At 42.2% G+C, this 14,140-nt stretch overlaps 1 protein-coding gene and 1 pseudogene across 2 annotated transcripts in view; both read right to left on the bottom strand.

The window, feature by feature from the left end:
- Positions 1–13,641, bottom strand: part of LOC311610962 (RNA transcription, translation and transport factor protein-like) — a 281,083-nt pseudogene extending 267,442 nt beyond the window's left edge. Inside the window, exon 1 of the transcript XR_014797098.1 lies at positions 13,601–13,641. The product of XR_014797098.1 is annotated as an RNA transcription, translation and transport factor protein-like (transcript). The remainder of the gene's footprint in view (positions 1–13,600) is intronic.
- Positions 1,864–14,140, bottom strand: part of ANKFN1 (ankyrin repeat and fibronectin type III domain containing 1) — a 387,619-nt gene continuing 375,342 nt past the window's right edge. The window contains exons 20-21 of the mRNA XM_084862549.1: positions 12,066–12,279; positions 1,864–2,806 (exon numbers count right to left, since the gene is read on the bottom strand). Of these exons, the coding sequence (XP_084718675.1) occupies positions 1,971–2,806; positions 12,066–12,279 (1,050 nt within the window). The 3' untranslated portion in view covers positions 1,864–1,970. The remainder of the gene's footprint in view (positions 2,807–12,065; positions 12,280–14,140) is intronic.

Here is a 14,140-nt window from a genome sequence, read left to right on the forward strand (position 1 = left end):
ATAACAGGTTGAGAAAAAACGTTGAATTTGGAATTAGAAGTAGATAGATGATCGGACAGTAGATAAGTAGCATAGACAAGAGTTGGTCTGTGCCAATTCCCAATGAGAGAGCCTGCTATGAAGAGGATGGTTCTGGGTTCTGAACGTAACTCTGAGACTAAACTAGCTCTTCGACTTAACCACTCTGGGCCTTCATTGCATCACCTGTAAATGCAAGGACTTAGACTAATTTTATGGTTCCTTCTAGCTCTGACACTCCATACACATAGAATTCACTCAAAAAGAAGAAAACTGCCTTTTAAAATTCTCCCAGGCATGGAAAAGGAGTTGCAGTGATTCCAATCAGATTCTTTGGGAGGTTGACTGAGTATAAAATCTCTTTTTAAAAAAAGACTGAGCTCTGGGCTTTAGTTTCCTAATGACCATAGGCCATGGATCAAATCTGTACCTTCGCACCAGGATAATGATGTTTAAATCAAATGTTTCAAAAATGGACGGGACCGGAATAACATTGTGAACAGGGGATTTCATGTGACTTCCCTTGAGGACAGATGGTAGAACGGTGAGCATAGGAGTAGGGCCGTAAAGAGCAATATTTAATCAAAATGCTGATGGAGTGGAAAAGGACCACTCAGAATATCAGGGAACTGAATGGGTCTTGACTCCAGGACACGAGGGAAGGCTCATCAAGCCTTGTTGAATATGCAGTGTGATTTCTCTTTGATTTTGGTTTCTCCTTTGTGAGAAACGCAGGTGGGAGGCACTGAGACCAAACCAGGATTTTCAGGTGTCTTTGAGCACAGCCTTGGAGCCAGTGGCGGGGTCTTCCAAGGAAAGATTTTCCCTGAGGCCAATGGACCAGCTGATGTCAGTGTAAATCCACCTTTGGAAAGGGTGGATTAAAAAGAGGAGGCAGCAACCCAAGCCCAGGACAATCTGTCCTGTGGCTTGCGACGTGGGGGTGAGTAGATGTGTCTGTGTGACTGTAAAGACTTCATCATTGCCTGGCCACATTTGCAGGGCACTTTCTTGTTCAATGGACAATTCCATCGTCTAAGAAATCTGGAGCGGATCCATGATCATTTTCAGAAACACAGCCTCTGTGGACTTAATTATTTGAGGATTGTAAAGAAAATACATTTTTGCTCATGTCTTTCTCCCATCTCTCATCTTGACTACAATCCAGGCTTTCACTCCACTCAGCCCTCTTCTTGCACCCTGGAATAATATACAGCCCCTTTCCGTGCTTGAATGGGAGCTGAGTGTGCAGGAAGAGTTACTTCCTGCCTTATTCTATCTTTGCAAGGCAGGGCTAGAAGAGAACCATCCTCTACTTTTGTTTCTGGTGGTTTCCACACAGCGCTAAGTGAAGAAAAGGCTTCCTTAACCAGGTCAGTGCTGACAGGGAACCCAGGGCAAATCCACTTGACCCTGTGCCCTAGAGGTACAACCTGGGCTCCTTTCCCCCAAACTCGTTTAAAGGTTTGGCATGGAGACAAAAACAACACTAGACTTATTTTCATCGATAGGACTCCTCCCATCAATCACAAATTCAGGAAAGAGCCCTAAACCCAGGGGTCAGATTACAAAGCCAGCTGCAGAACTGAGGGTGGCTCCTTGGGCTGCCCTACCTTAGTCACAGGTGCCACCGAAAAGGAGGCGTGTCTGAACTGTTACGTTCATACAAAAGCTCCTCTATGCTTTTTTGTAGGCTGAACTGAGAATGACACTGGCAACTCTCGCCTTTACCCCAACTCTACTCTTACATGGGGAAAAAAAAAATGAAAAAAAAAAAAAATGGGGGAGCCTTGAACCTGCAATCTTTGGATTTTTTTTTTTTTTTTTTTTTTTTTTTTTTTTTTTAACATCTGAACCATTTGAAAATGGGTGGGGCCATGGTGGGGGCAGGCTGGGTGATTAAAAATGCAGGGACTTGCCCTGGAATGATGCACAGCTGGATGGCGGCCTCCCTAAAGCATGCTGCTGAGTATTTCTGACACCTGGGAGGTGGTCGGAGCCTCAGGGCTCCTCTCGGGGCGGGTGGGGCTGGGCAGGCGGGAGTGGCGCCCCGGAGGCGGCCTCAAGCTGGCCCAGGACTTTGCGTCCATGTCCACCAGGGCCTCGGGGTACGGCTCCACGTAGATGCGGTGCACGGAGGGCCTCGGGTCCTGGAGGATGCTCTGCCGCCCCTCGGGGAGGCTCGTGGCGTGGGTGAGAGCCAGGCCCCGCTGTGGGGGCCCATCGGCGGCTGCAGACGATCCGAGCCGCTCAGCCTCCCCGGGCTGCTGGGCCGGGTCGCAGGCCCGGGCCAGGTGCGGCGTGTACACGCCCTCGGAGAGCGAGAGCGACTGCGTGGTCTCACTGTGCATGCGCAGCCAGCGGTGGTGCCGGCTGAAGCCGCCGTAGTGCTGGTGCTGGTGGTGCTTGGCCGGCTTCCGCTTTCCCAGAAAGCCCAGCGGCGGCGGCCGCGCGCCCGCCGCCATCTTGGCGTGGTTCTTGGTGGGCCCGAAGCCCGTGAGGCTCAGGCCGTGGAGGAAGTCAGCACACACGTGGTCCGGGTCCGGGCCCGGAACCTGGCCTTGGGCGTCCTGGTCCGACCCCGTTGAGGACTTCATGTCGTGCACCTGCAGGACGTCGGGGGCGCTGCCGCTGAGGCCGCTCAGAGCCTGCTGGGCGATGTCGTGCGAGGACAGGTACACCAGGTCCAGGTCCCGGGGGCTCAGGGCGTCGCTGGAGTCGTAGTCGCTGTCGGTGGGGAGGAAGACTTCGGAGCAGCCTTCTTCATCAGAGCAGGGCTGAGAATCTGCTGAGGTTGGGAGAAAGAAAAAATGCTTGGCTGAGGATGCACCTTGTCTTATTTAATGCTTGCAACTATTCCTGTTTTGCTGATGAGAATATTGAGCCTTAGGCTTATTTAATTTTCTAATTCATAGAGTTGGTTAAATGACAGAATAGGAACCCACATGCAGATTTGTCTCCCTCCAAAGAGCTGCTATACTGCCATAGAGTCCATGCACAGCGGTTTGAGAACCCCTCTTCCCCCCTCTCTTCCCAGCCTAGAAGGGCCCTGTGCATCCTTGAATGGTTTGCTCTCACCTCTTGAAATCATAGTAAGCAATTTTGAACCATTTTCGTTTTGCGGGACCACTACATCGAGAGATGTAGTGGGCCCCGTGCTTATGGGGAAGGAAGGAGAGGAATTCTAACGGGTTCACCTGGACAGCATCAGGGAGAGAACGTGTCCTCATTCTCCACAGACCATTTCATTACCCCTTGGGCATGTGTAGAGAGGATGACACAGATGGATGTTACTCGTTTGTCATTACCTATCCTTCAGATATGTTTTTTTGTTTTGTTTTATTTTTGCTAGAACTTAAAAGGGGGAAAGGAAGACAAGGAGGCAGTACAGTGGCTGAAGTCCGGAAAACCTGGCTTCAAATCCTAGCCTTCCTCCACCTGTGTGTCTTGGGGGAAGTTACTTACCGTATTTTCCGGCGTATAAGATGACTTTTGAAACGAAAAAAAAGTCAACCGGGCTTTTTCAGTGGTCTGAATTCAGGTCTCAGCAGAGGGAACAGAGAAAAGAGGACGGATAGAAAGCACCTCACTTGGAAATCTAGGATGGCACTTACCACCGCCCTAGCAGGCTTTTTACTAGAACACAGAGTAGCTTCGGGTACAGAACATGTATAATTTGCATGCATAAAAAGCCTGCTTGGATTGGCCAGAGTCAGAGAGGCGGTCTATTAAAAAAAGAACTGGTGTTGCCTCGGAAGTGGGGGGTAGTCTTATATAGTGAATATAGGCCTAAACTGATGTTTTAACTGTAAAATTAGGGGGTCGTCTTATATGTCCGGTCGTCTTATACGCCGGAAAATACGGTAGCTTCTTGAGCTTCAGTTTTCTTATCTGTAACATGGGGATGATAATAGAACTTACTAAGGGTGACTGTAACAAGTAAATTGATTATATGTATAAACACCACGTTGTAAGATGTTTAAAAGAGTGGTGGTGGGGGGGAAGTAAGGCCAAAACAAACAAACAAAAACAAGCAAAATCAGAGATAAAAACAAATATTGAAGTGCATGCTGTGATGACCATAAGGGAGCCACAAGTTTAATTCTATAGGTGATTGTCATTGCATGCACTAATTATGTATATGCTTTCCCCCAATCAGGTTGTATATTTCTGTAGGGCAAGGGCTGTCTTAAAATCCTTTGAATTTCCCACAGAACTCAGCCCATAATAGGTACTTGATAAATATATGCTAATTTTGAAAACATGCAAGTGCTCTTAAGAAGAACTCTCAAATCTACAAATCTGAGACAGTCCCATAAGATTTAAAAATGGACTTTAGAAAATTTTTAAAAATATTATTTTTATTGATTTCAGAGGAAGGGAGAGGGAGAGAGAGATAGAAACATCAATGATGAGAATCATTGATTGGCTGCCTCCTGCACAGCCCATCCAGGCAATCCATGCAAATAAGATCCATGCAAAGAACTGGTAATTGACTTTAGTTGAACTCCTCTATTTATCTGATCACTGTGTCTGTTCAGCTTTCCACTTGTATTCTTTTGTGTCCATAATAGTCATAACAAGAACTGTGGGCCAGTCATTATGCTAACTGTTCTAGGCACTTTATCTTATTTAATGCTTACAACTATTCCTGTTTTGCAGATGAGAATATTGAGCCTTAGGCTTAATTTTCTAATTCATATTGTTGACTGAATGACAGAATAGGAACCCATATGCAGATTTGTCTCCCTCCAAAGAGCTGCTATACTGCCATTGGCCTTAGCATTTGCATGGCTTTCTATGGAAGCTTCCTGAGGAGTTGGACTTGGCTCATCTAACCCACTTTGTTCTGTTATATTAAGTTCTTAGTAAGAGTGTCTTGACATTGCTGCTGCTAGAGAATCCTTAGGTCTTGTATTAACTTTCCTGTGGCTGCTGTAGCAAATAATCACACACCTGTGGCTTAAGACAACAGAAATTTGTTCTCCCACAGCTCTGGAAGCCAGAAGGCTGAAATCACGGTGTCTGTAGCAATGCAACTTGGAGGCTGTAGGGGAGAACTTTCTTGCCTCCTCCAGTTTCTGGTGGCATTCCTTGTGGCTGCATCACTCCAATCTCTGCATCTATCTTCATGTCGACTCTCTTCTTTTTCTTATAAGGACACTCATCATTAGATTTAGGGTCTACCTGGATAATCCAGGTTGATCTCATCTTAAGATTCTGAATTACACCTTCAAAGACTGGTTTTCCAAATAAGGTTACATTCACAGGTTCTGAGGATTAGGACAGGAACATAGCTTTTTGGGGCCTACCATTCATTCCACTAGAAGCCTGTTAAGAAAAATGACTATAATTAGGAGCAAATGCTGAGGAGTTTGTGACACTTTTTTCCTTTCCCTACCACAGGTTAAACACTCTGAAAGGAGTTTGCACTTTGACCTGTCAACCTACAAATAGTCAACATTTATTGTTTTCAGGAGACTAAAGAGTATATGAAAGCGTGCTTTAAAGGGCTGATATTATAATATTTCAACAGACTATCATGTTTTAAGACTTAGTCTCTCAGGAAGATCCTGTGCTGATTTCCCCAGGTGGAGTTGGTTGCTTATTTCTCGTGGCTTTTATAGCATTTTATTTATATCTCTGTTGCTGTATTTATTAAGGTTTATTATAAATAGTGTATTAATCTACCTCAGTGAATTGTGAACTCTATTGAGCATACCTGTGTCTTATCATCTCTGCTTAGCAAATGTTACAGAAGTCAGTGAGTGAAGGAAAAGACTAAAGGAGGAGTCAAGCCAAGGGAAATGTAGGATCTTCTGTATTTCCCAGATCATCTAATCTGAACTTGGACATGTGAGCAGACTGTGAGGACCTCTTAACTAGACTGTGACTGAATCATCATTGTATTATTAGCTTCTTGTGCTACATTTGGTACATTCAAAGATCTCAGTAAAATATGTTGTGTTGAATTGAAACTGAAACCAATATTGAAATCTGGGAGCATAAAGAGTGGTAAAATTTGGCCTCTTAAATACGGAAAGCGGCCCAAAAAGAGCTAAGTTACTTAATTTGCCATAGAAATTCCTGAAAACAGTCACCCAAATCATTTAGTTTTATATTTGACTTGGTGAGTCAGCCCAGTTATAGCAGAAAGAACAATTGTCTTAAAATTAGGTAAACCTGGACCAAAGTCCTGTCTTACACTTTGCTGTGTATGTGATCTTGAGCAAATCACTTAGCCCCTCAGAACCTTTCTTCATCTGCAGCCTGTAGGTAATTATGTTGCCTACATTCCATAGGTTCTATGAGGATTAAATTAGTTTGTTAAAAATACTTTAAGTGCTTTATAAACAGAAGGTGTCAATATTATTGATATCCTTTCCAACTTTAAATAGAGAAAAACTGGAAAACAAATCAAAAGGTGGCTCATTAAAATACAAATCAATAATCTGATAAACTTCAAGATTTTGCTGTGAGAATGCTGTTAATAATGAAAGAAAACAATAATCTCTTGTATGGTGTTTTGTGTTGGCGATGACCTAGTCTGGTACTGTATTTCTCAACCTAGATTTGGCATTGCCTTAGTAAGTGATGTAACTTCTTTACTGTAGCTTTGAAGAGAAAGGGAGCTAGGAATAAATCAAGAGAAGAGCTTGTTATAACTGTAGTAACCCAGGAAGGAGATGAAAAGGGGCTTGGGTATGGAGTGGTAAATATTATCTTACTTGTTCATGGACCCACACTCGGGAAACACTGTTCCAGTGGGAATCCAAATATTTGACTTCCATGGTGGTTGTATTGTTTATTATAAGACTTAGTGGAACCTATTGCTTAGAGTGGGATACCCCTCCCAGAACAATCTCTAGGATGCCAGCCAGGGCACTGAGGAGTTTCCAAGGACTTAGGCCACTGCACTCCCTCCCTTCCTGGAAAAGAATGCAAAGTGCAGCTTCCATCCCCAGATCCAGCCCTATGCTCCATTAAGCATTGGTGGTGCCTTGCCCAGTTGTTATTTTAATAAGCCTGGTTGTGCTCCTCGGTTTCCTTTAGAGGGCCCACTGGGCAGGCTAGCACTGGTAGAACCTTGGTTTCCCTCTGGTTGACCCAGGAGCTGTTTGATGAAAGTTCTGCCCATAGTATTAGCGCTGGCTTAGGAAGCTTGGCTTTCTTGCCATGGTAATGGGTGTTGCAACTCCTGGGCTCTGTGGCCAACAACAGCAGGGTAGAGTTGATGTGGATTTTGAGGGCGTTATGGAGAGATGACATTTCAGGAAAGAATAATGGACTTAAAAGCTATTGCGTTTCTCTTAAAAGCAGGGGACATGGCAAGACAAAGAAAGGAACAATAAGCAGCATTTGTTCTAAAAATGTATCTTCACATTTTTAATGTATTTCTGTCCAAATTTTTTATTTCTTTTGTGCTTCATTGATTCTATTCCCACTGTGTTTACGTAGAATTTAAACAATTTATACATAAACAATTTATACATAAAGAATTTCAATAAATCTCTCATCAGGCATTGGGTAGAACCTCCAGGGTTTGTTCACTTTGTAATTTTCCAAGAGAAATGGCATCTTCAGGATTCTGTTGAATTTTCAAGCTGTTTAGTTTATGCCATCGTGTTCTTAACGTCATCTGGAAAAAGGCTACCAGGAAGCTCAGGATAATCTTCAAATGCATCAGAAGGAAACAGCGCCCCACTCCCCTCTGTTGCCTCACCCATGCATCAGTAGGAGAAATAGCAGTATCGGAAAAAAAAAATTACTGCTGCCTGTGACCACTGTACCCACAGAAAAGGAGTGGAAGAGAAACTACCCATGTGATGGACCAAATCATTCCATCCCCTGCCTTGCACTCCCTTTTCTAGGAGCCAACTTCCCCCTTGGGTCCTTGGGAGATGCTTAATTTTAATTGACTCAGAGGAGTTCTACTTCATGTTTGAAAACCACACAGAAAAGAAAAGTAAGTTAAAGAGTTCCACTATTCCCTCCTTCCCCCAAGTCCCCCACTACCCATTCCAGATCTACACAGACAAATCCAAGGTATTCAATGGCCTTAAAACAGAATCTTGGCCTGGCACCAGAGGCCAGGCTTGTGATAGACTCTGTAATTCCAGCAGGTTCCTCAGAAGTTAAGTGAACCCTACCCACACAGAATGGAATTATTTGCAAACTTTATCCTGTAAGCAACCCAGTGGGGATGTTCTTCTAGATTGGACTTTTTTTTCCCCTTCATAAATGGTTTCCAAACAAAAGTCATCACCTTAGTGGAGATGATAGAGTATGCAGGAATATATTTCATTGCTCAGAAATGCTTTTGTCTTTATGAGGGGGTAGGATACTAAATATTTCTCTCAGCTCTCAACAGTTTCCCTGTCACTGAGTTCCATTTTTCATTTGCTACCCTCCACATCTTTGTGTTTTACAGCCCATGGAATCTTGGCTTCAGAGAAATAAATGGGCCCAAGAGAGAGTTATATTTTAAGAAACAGAATGATGATCGCTCACATTTTAAGCTAATAATAAAATCTGAATGTAATTGGCCAGATCCTCCCAGCAAGGAGTGTGTATAACCCATCATCTGGCCAATGTGAAAGTTTGGCACTCCTGTGGCCTAGGATAGGCCACCCTCATTCAGCCAGGGGGGAACCACTTAGGACCCTTGGTCCAAGAGAAGATTAAACATTGGGAAAATTCTGTGAGCAGACAAAGGAAGGTAAAGGAGAATTGAAGAGTTATTTGTAGAACTAAGTGAATTGTGGAATGCCAGAGGACAAGACTAGCCTGCCTTTAAGAAATGCCCTTTCAACCCAATACCTCTCTAGCTACTGTCCTTCCTCCTTTTTCATTGCCAAGATTTTGAAGAGTGTACTCGCACTGGTCCCCCTTCTTCACCTTCCACTTGCTCCCCTATCTGTTTCTTTTTAGTTTCTAGCTCATTCCCTTCATAAACTGCTATCATCAAGATTACTGATGACTTTCTTTTCAAAACAAAACAATAGAAACTTTTCAGTTTTATTTAACCTTTAATCATTGTTTGACATGCTTTAATTTTTGTGACACTTCTCTCTCTCCCTTTAATCTTCTTTCTCTGGCTGGTCCTTCTTGGTCTAAGATGTCTTGCTGTTCCTTCCATAGTCTCCTCTTCTTACTATACCTACTCTCTCTAGGGAATCCCAAGTATTTTTTTGTAGCTACATTTTCATATATAAATAATTCTTAAATCTACATTAGTCCAGCTCTCCTTCCTGAGCTCTAGACCACGTATGTCCTGTCCCTATGTCCTATTTTCTCCTGAATGTTTCCTATTATGTGGAATGTCCCAAAACTCTCACATTCAATGTGCCCAGTCACCCAAGCTTGCTCTTCTCCTGTCTAACTCCCTCCCTCCCCCCCCCCCTTTTTTTTTTTTTTTGCAAATGGCATCCTGATATCCTGAGGCAGTCATGCCAGAAAACTTGGTATTTCCTCGTTCATAGCTTCCTCATTGACCTCCCGCTTCTAATATTGTTCTTCTATACAAATAACAGTCAGCGTTGGTTTTAAAGAGTAATTCAGATTATATAAATCCTTGCTTAAAAGTTTCCAATGGCTTTTCATGACAAGCAAAATCCAAACCTCTTTCCATAGCCCTTCCTGATTTGGCTCCTGCCTTTCTCTCTGCCCCTCTCTCATTGATACCCCTTTGTTAACTCTGCCTCAATGACTTTGGTCTTCTTTCCATCCCTCACCCATTTCAGAGCCTTTTGTTGTTTTGTTGCCTAAAATATTCCAATTCCAGATTTTTGCCTTACTGGCTCCTTTTTTTGTGGTTGATTTGAATGTAACTTTCACAGACAAATCTCTGCTGATCATCCCTGGGAATTCATTGCTCTCCCTGCCCATCTGGATTGCTCTTTTGTAGTATACATTGGAATTTTCACTATCTGAAATTATCTTGTTTGTTTGTTTTCATTGTTTGTTACTCTGCTTAGAACAGAGACTTTGCTTTGTTTATTACTATATCTCTGTTACTTCAGAGAGTGCTTGGAACATGGTGATTAACCAAAAAATATTTTTTTAAGTGAAAAAAAAAAAAAAAGCACAATATACTTACATCCTGACTGCTTACAGTTCTTTGCACTACAATATAGTTGCACATTCTGCTTTCTCTACTTATTTTCTCCGCTTTTCCCTTTATTTTTGGTTCAATTACTGCTATCCTTCAGTACGTGACTTTGTTACCTCCTCCAAGAAGTTCTCTTTGATCTTATGACTTTTACACCTCCAATAGATTCTATAGCACCCTCTACATACCCTTTTCAGAGTACATATGCAATTATCTGAAAAAAGTTTTGTTAGTTCATTAGACTAACATCTCCTAGGGATGATGTTTTAAGTCAGTGGGAATCTGTAAAAATACACTTGAGAAACTGTACTTAAAGTATTCTTTTGTGGCCCTAACTGATCAGTGGATAAAGTGTTGGCCTGCAAACTCAAGGGTTCCAGGTTCGATTCCAGTCAAGGGCATGTACGTTGGTTGTGGGCGCATACCCAGTGGGGGTGTGCAGGAGGCAGCTGATCGATGTTTCTCTTTCATTGATGCTTCTAATTCTTTATCCCTCTCCATTCCTCTGTAAAAAATTCAATAAAATATATATAAAAATATTTTTTTGTGGAATTACTTGCTGAATCATAGAACCCTTTAGTAATATAAATTAGCAGTCTCTAAAGTTCTTCCACTTGCCCAGTGTTGATTTTTAGACAATGAGGGTTTTTTTTAAACATAGGAGCATACACAAACTTACTTATAGAAAAGACTCTTATCCTCATTAAAGTTTTCTATTAGAATAATAACATTAAATATGGTTATACAATTGATTATTATATACCATGCATCTCTGACATAGATTATCTTATTCACAAGTAACTATATTATTTTCATTTTCCATGTGTGGAAACTGAGACTCATGTAGTAATCTGTTCAAGCTTCTGTAGCTAGTAAAACAAAGCTGGAATTTGAATCCAGGTCTCTGATTTCTAAGCCCAAGCTCTTTCTACTACACCATGCTGCCCCCTATGGGACAAGCCCACGTTTCAGTGTTGTTTATTAAAAATATCAATTATTATGGTAAGGCTTACAAAATGGGAACTCTTATAAGCTAAAGCAGCGATTTTCAACCAGTAATAGGTATTGAATATTTTAAAAATTCTTGTGATACACTGGTTGAAAATTGCTGAAATATAGAATTAAGAAAGATGCTTTGAAAGCCGTTACTTTAATTGACTAAAAAAAAAAAAAGGTACTAATTTCAGCATGTCCTAGGAAAAAGCATTATATTGCTTTTGACTAGAATGCTTTCTCTCTGTTTATAAGCATATTTTTTGTAGAGATTTGTGGTTAGCATTTGCTAGGTAAATTAAAACTTGATTTCCAAGAGTAGAGGTGACTTGATAGATATCTCTTCCTGCTTGTTTGTAAGTTGTCTGTTGCTTGCTGTATCCATGGTGGTGCCAATCTACTTATATGGTCTTAGTCTCCAGATTCAAGTTTATCCAGGGTTTCTCTCTTTTCCACTTCCCACCCCAGGACACTGGTGCCATGTGGGTAAGAACTTTACCCTGAACTCTTAATCAGGTGGACCTACTTCTTGCCTCATTCTTGTCAGCCCTGTTTCCTAGAGGCTGGGCCTGCTCTCCTTCTTTACCTGGTTTTGGTCAGATTCCCTCACTAACTTGGCCTGCACATGGCACTGCAGCCCTTTCCACTCCATATTTCTGAGGCCTCATCCCTGCTCTGTGTCCTTTTGTGTCTCAGAAGCTTGGGATAGAACTGGGCTGAATCTTTCCTACCCTAAATGGCGTTGACCTCAGGTTACTGCCTTTGTTTCCTTTTCCTCCATTGTTCCAATTTTGTTCCCTCTATGCCTTTAGACTCTTAACACTAAGCAGTGTTTCCTGTTGCTTGATGGGACCAATGCCTCAGCTCAAAAGAAAAATATCAGTGGAGACAGGATTGAGAATATGGTGGACTGAAATAGGTAACTTCAGATCATATTACTTACCACTCACTGCCTTTCTTCTATGCATTTCCGGTGACGGGGATGGTGATGGAAGACAGTCTATATGTGATGATGTAGAGCTCATCTTCTTTAGATTCTGCTCATCTGAGGGGTCTATAAACTTAGTGATGGGTAAGCCCGACATTGATTGTTTGTATCTTGCATACTGTAGAGCATCCATGATCCATCTCATTTCACGCCAAACTTCATCTATTTGCTTTGAAATAAAACGGTAAAAGACATTGTTGTCAAACCAGTATTAAAAAGAAGTTTCCGCCGAAACCGGTTTGGCTCAGTGGTAGAGCATCAGTCTGCGGACTGAAAGGTCCCAGGTTCGATTCCGGTCAAGGGCATGTACATTGGTTGCGGGCATATCCCCAGTAGGGAGTGTGCAAGAGGCAGCTGGTCGATGTTTCTCTCTCATCGACGTTTCTAGCTCTCTATCCCTCTCTCCTCCTCTCTGTAAAAAATCAATAAAATATATTAAAAAAATACATACAAAGTTAAATTAAAAATAAAATAAAATAAATAAACATTACTTATTAAAAAAAAAAAGAAGTTTCCTTGAGGGTCCAAGATGATACATTTTGCACTGCATTGGTTTTGATCAAGAGTAAAATATTTTCAACATAGGTTTGCTAAGTTAGAAAATACTTCTTTATAATCACTCATGTCTTGCATACTTACCTAAGAAGCTATATAATTTAGTTCAAATAGCAAAAGACCTGGATTCCAGCTGAGATCCACCACTTATTAGCTCTATAACAACCTTTGCTAAGTCACTTCACCTCTTTGAGCCTTCATGGCCTTATTTGTGAAATGTGGACAAAACATCTCCCCTTTTATACCTCACAACACTGCTAAGATGATTGAAATGATGAATCTGAAAGTGTTTAGTAAAAAGTACATATGAATGTTATTCTCAGCATAATGAAATATTCCTTATAGGGCTTTAATCTATACTTAAAGATATTCTTTAAATAATATCCATAAATCTGGTGCTCCCAACAGAGTAGAGTCTGAAACTGTGACAGTCAGCCATGCTCAAAGTGACTCGTTAGTGAACTAGTGAATGGCACTGCATGGTTGCTAGCCATTTTCCCTTGCTTTCTAGTTCTGTTCTGCAATGGAGTGATAGGACTTGGCAGAATATTCAGGGCTGGTGATAAGTTTGAGCTTCAGGCTTTGTTACACAGTGAGTTGGGCAGGAGGTTCAGCAGTGGGCAGGCCCAGGAGGAGGCACTAAATGAGAATCCAGACAAGATTCAGACCAGTTTTCTTGATGGAATTGTTGCTCTCTCATCTGGCTTTCATTGGTCCTATCTTATATAACATACTCCTGTCTTAGTGTTGTTTTAAAAGCACTACGTGACTGTGGACAGTTGTTAGAGTGCCTGCTAAGGCAGGGACTGTGCTTTTGTATATGTTATTCTTTTTTAAAAAATATATTTTATTGATTTTTTACAGAGAGGAAGGGAGAGGGATAGAGAGATAGAAACATCGATGAGAGAGAATCATCAGCCAGCTGCCTCCTGCACACCCCCTACCGGGGATGTGCCCACAACCAATGTACATGCCCTTGACCGGAATCGAACGCAGGACCCTTGAGTCTGCAGGCTGATGCTCTATCCACTGACCCAAACTGGTTTTGGCTGTATCTGTTACTCTTGACCATGCAGAATAAAATAGGTGGGTACTCAATAAATGATTGCTCAGGGAATGAATGAGTGATTACCTATAGATTTCTACCATCAAACAGAGTTATTATGAGGATTAAGAAAGATGATGTGGGTGAGTGCACTTTATAAACTGTACATGTTATAAAATTTTCAATTGTTGCAATGACAATAATAATTATTGTAATGAGCTGAGTGTGGCCTCTCAAGAGATATGTCCATGTTCTAATTCCTAGAATATGTGAATATGGCATACTAGAGGCCCAGTGCATGAATTCGTGTATGGGTTGGGTCCCTAGGCCTGGCCAGTGATCGGGGCCAATTGGAGCCATCTCGCCTAGTCCTGATTGGGGGCCTGCCGGCCAGGGGGAGGGATGGGAGAGCTACTGTGGGAGACTGGCT

This window comes from Pipistrellus hanaki, assembly GCF_964339955.1.
Source record: "Pipistrellus hanaki genome assembly, chromosome: 16".
NCBI classification, from domain to species: Eukaryota; Metazoa; Chordata; class Mammalia; order Chiroptera; family Vespertilionidae; genus Pipistrellus; species Pipistrellus hanaki.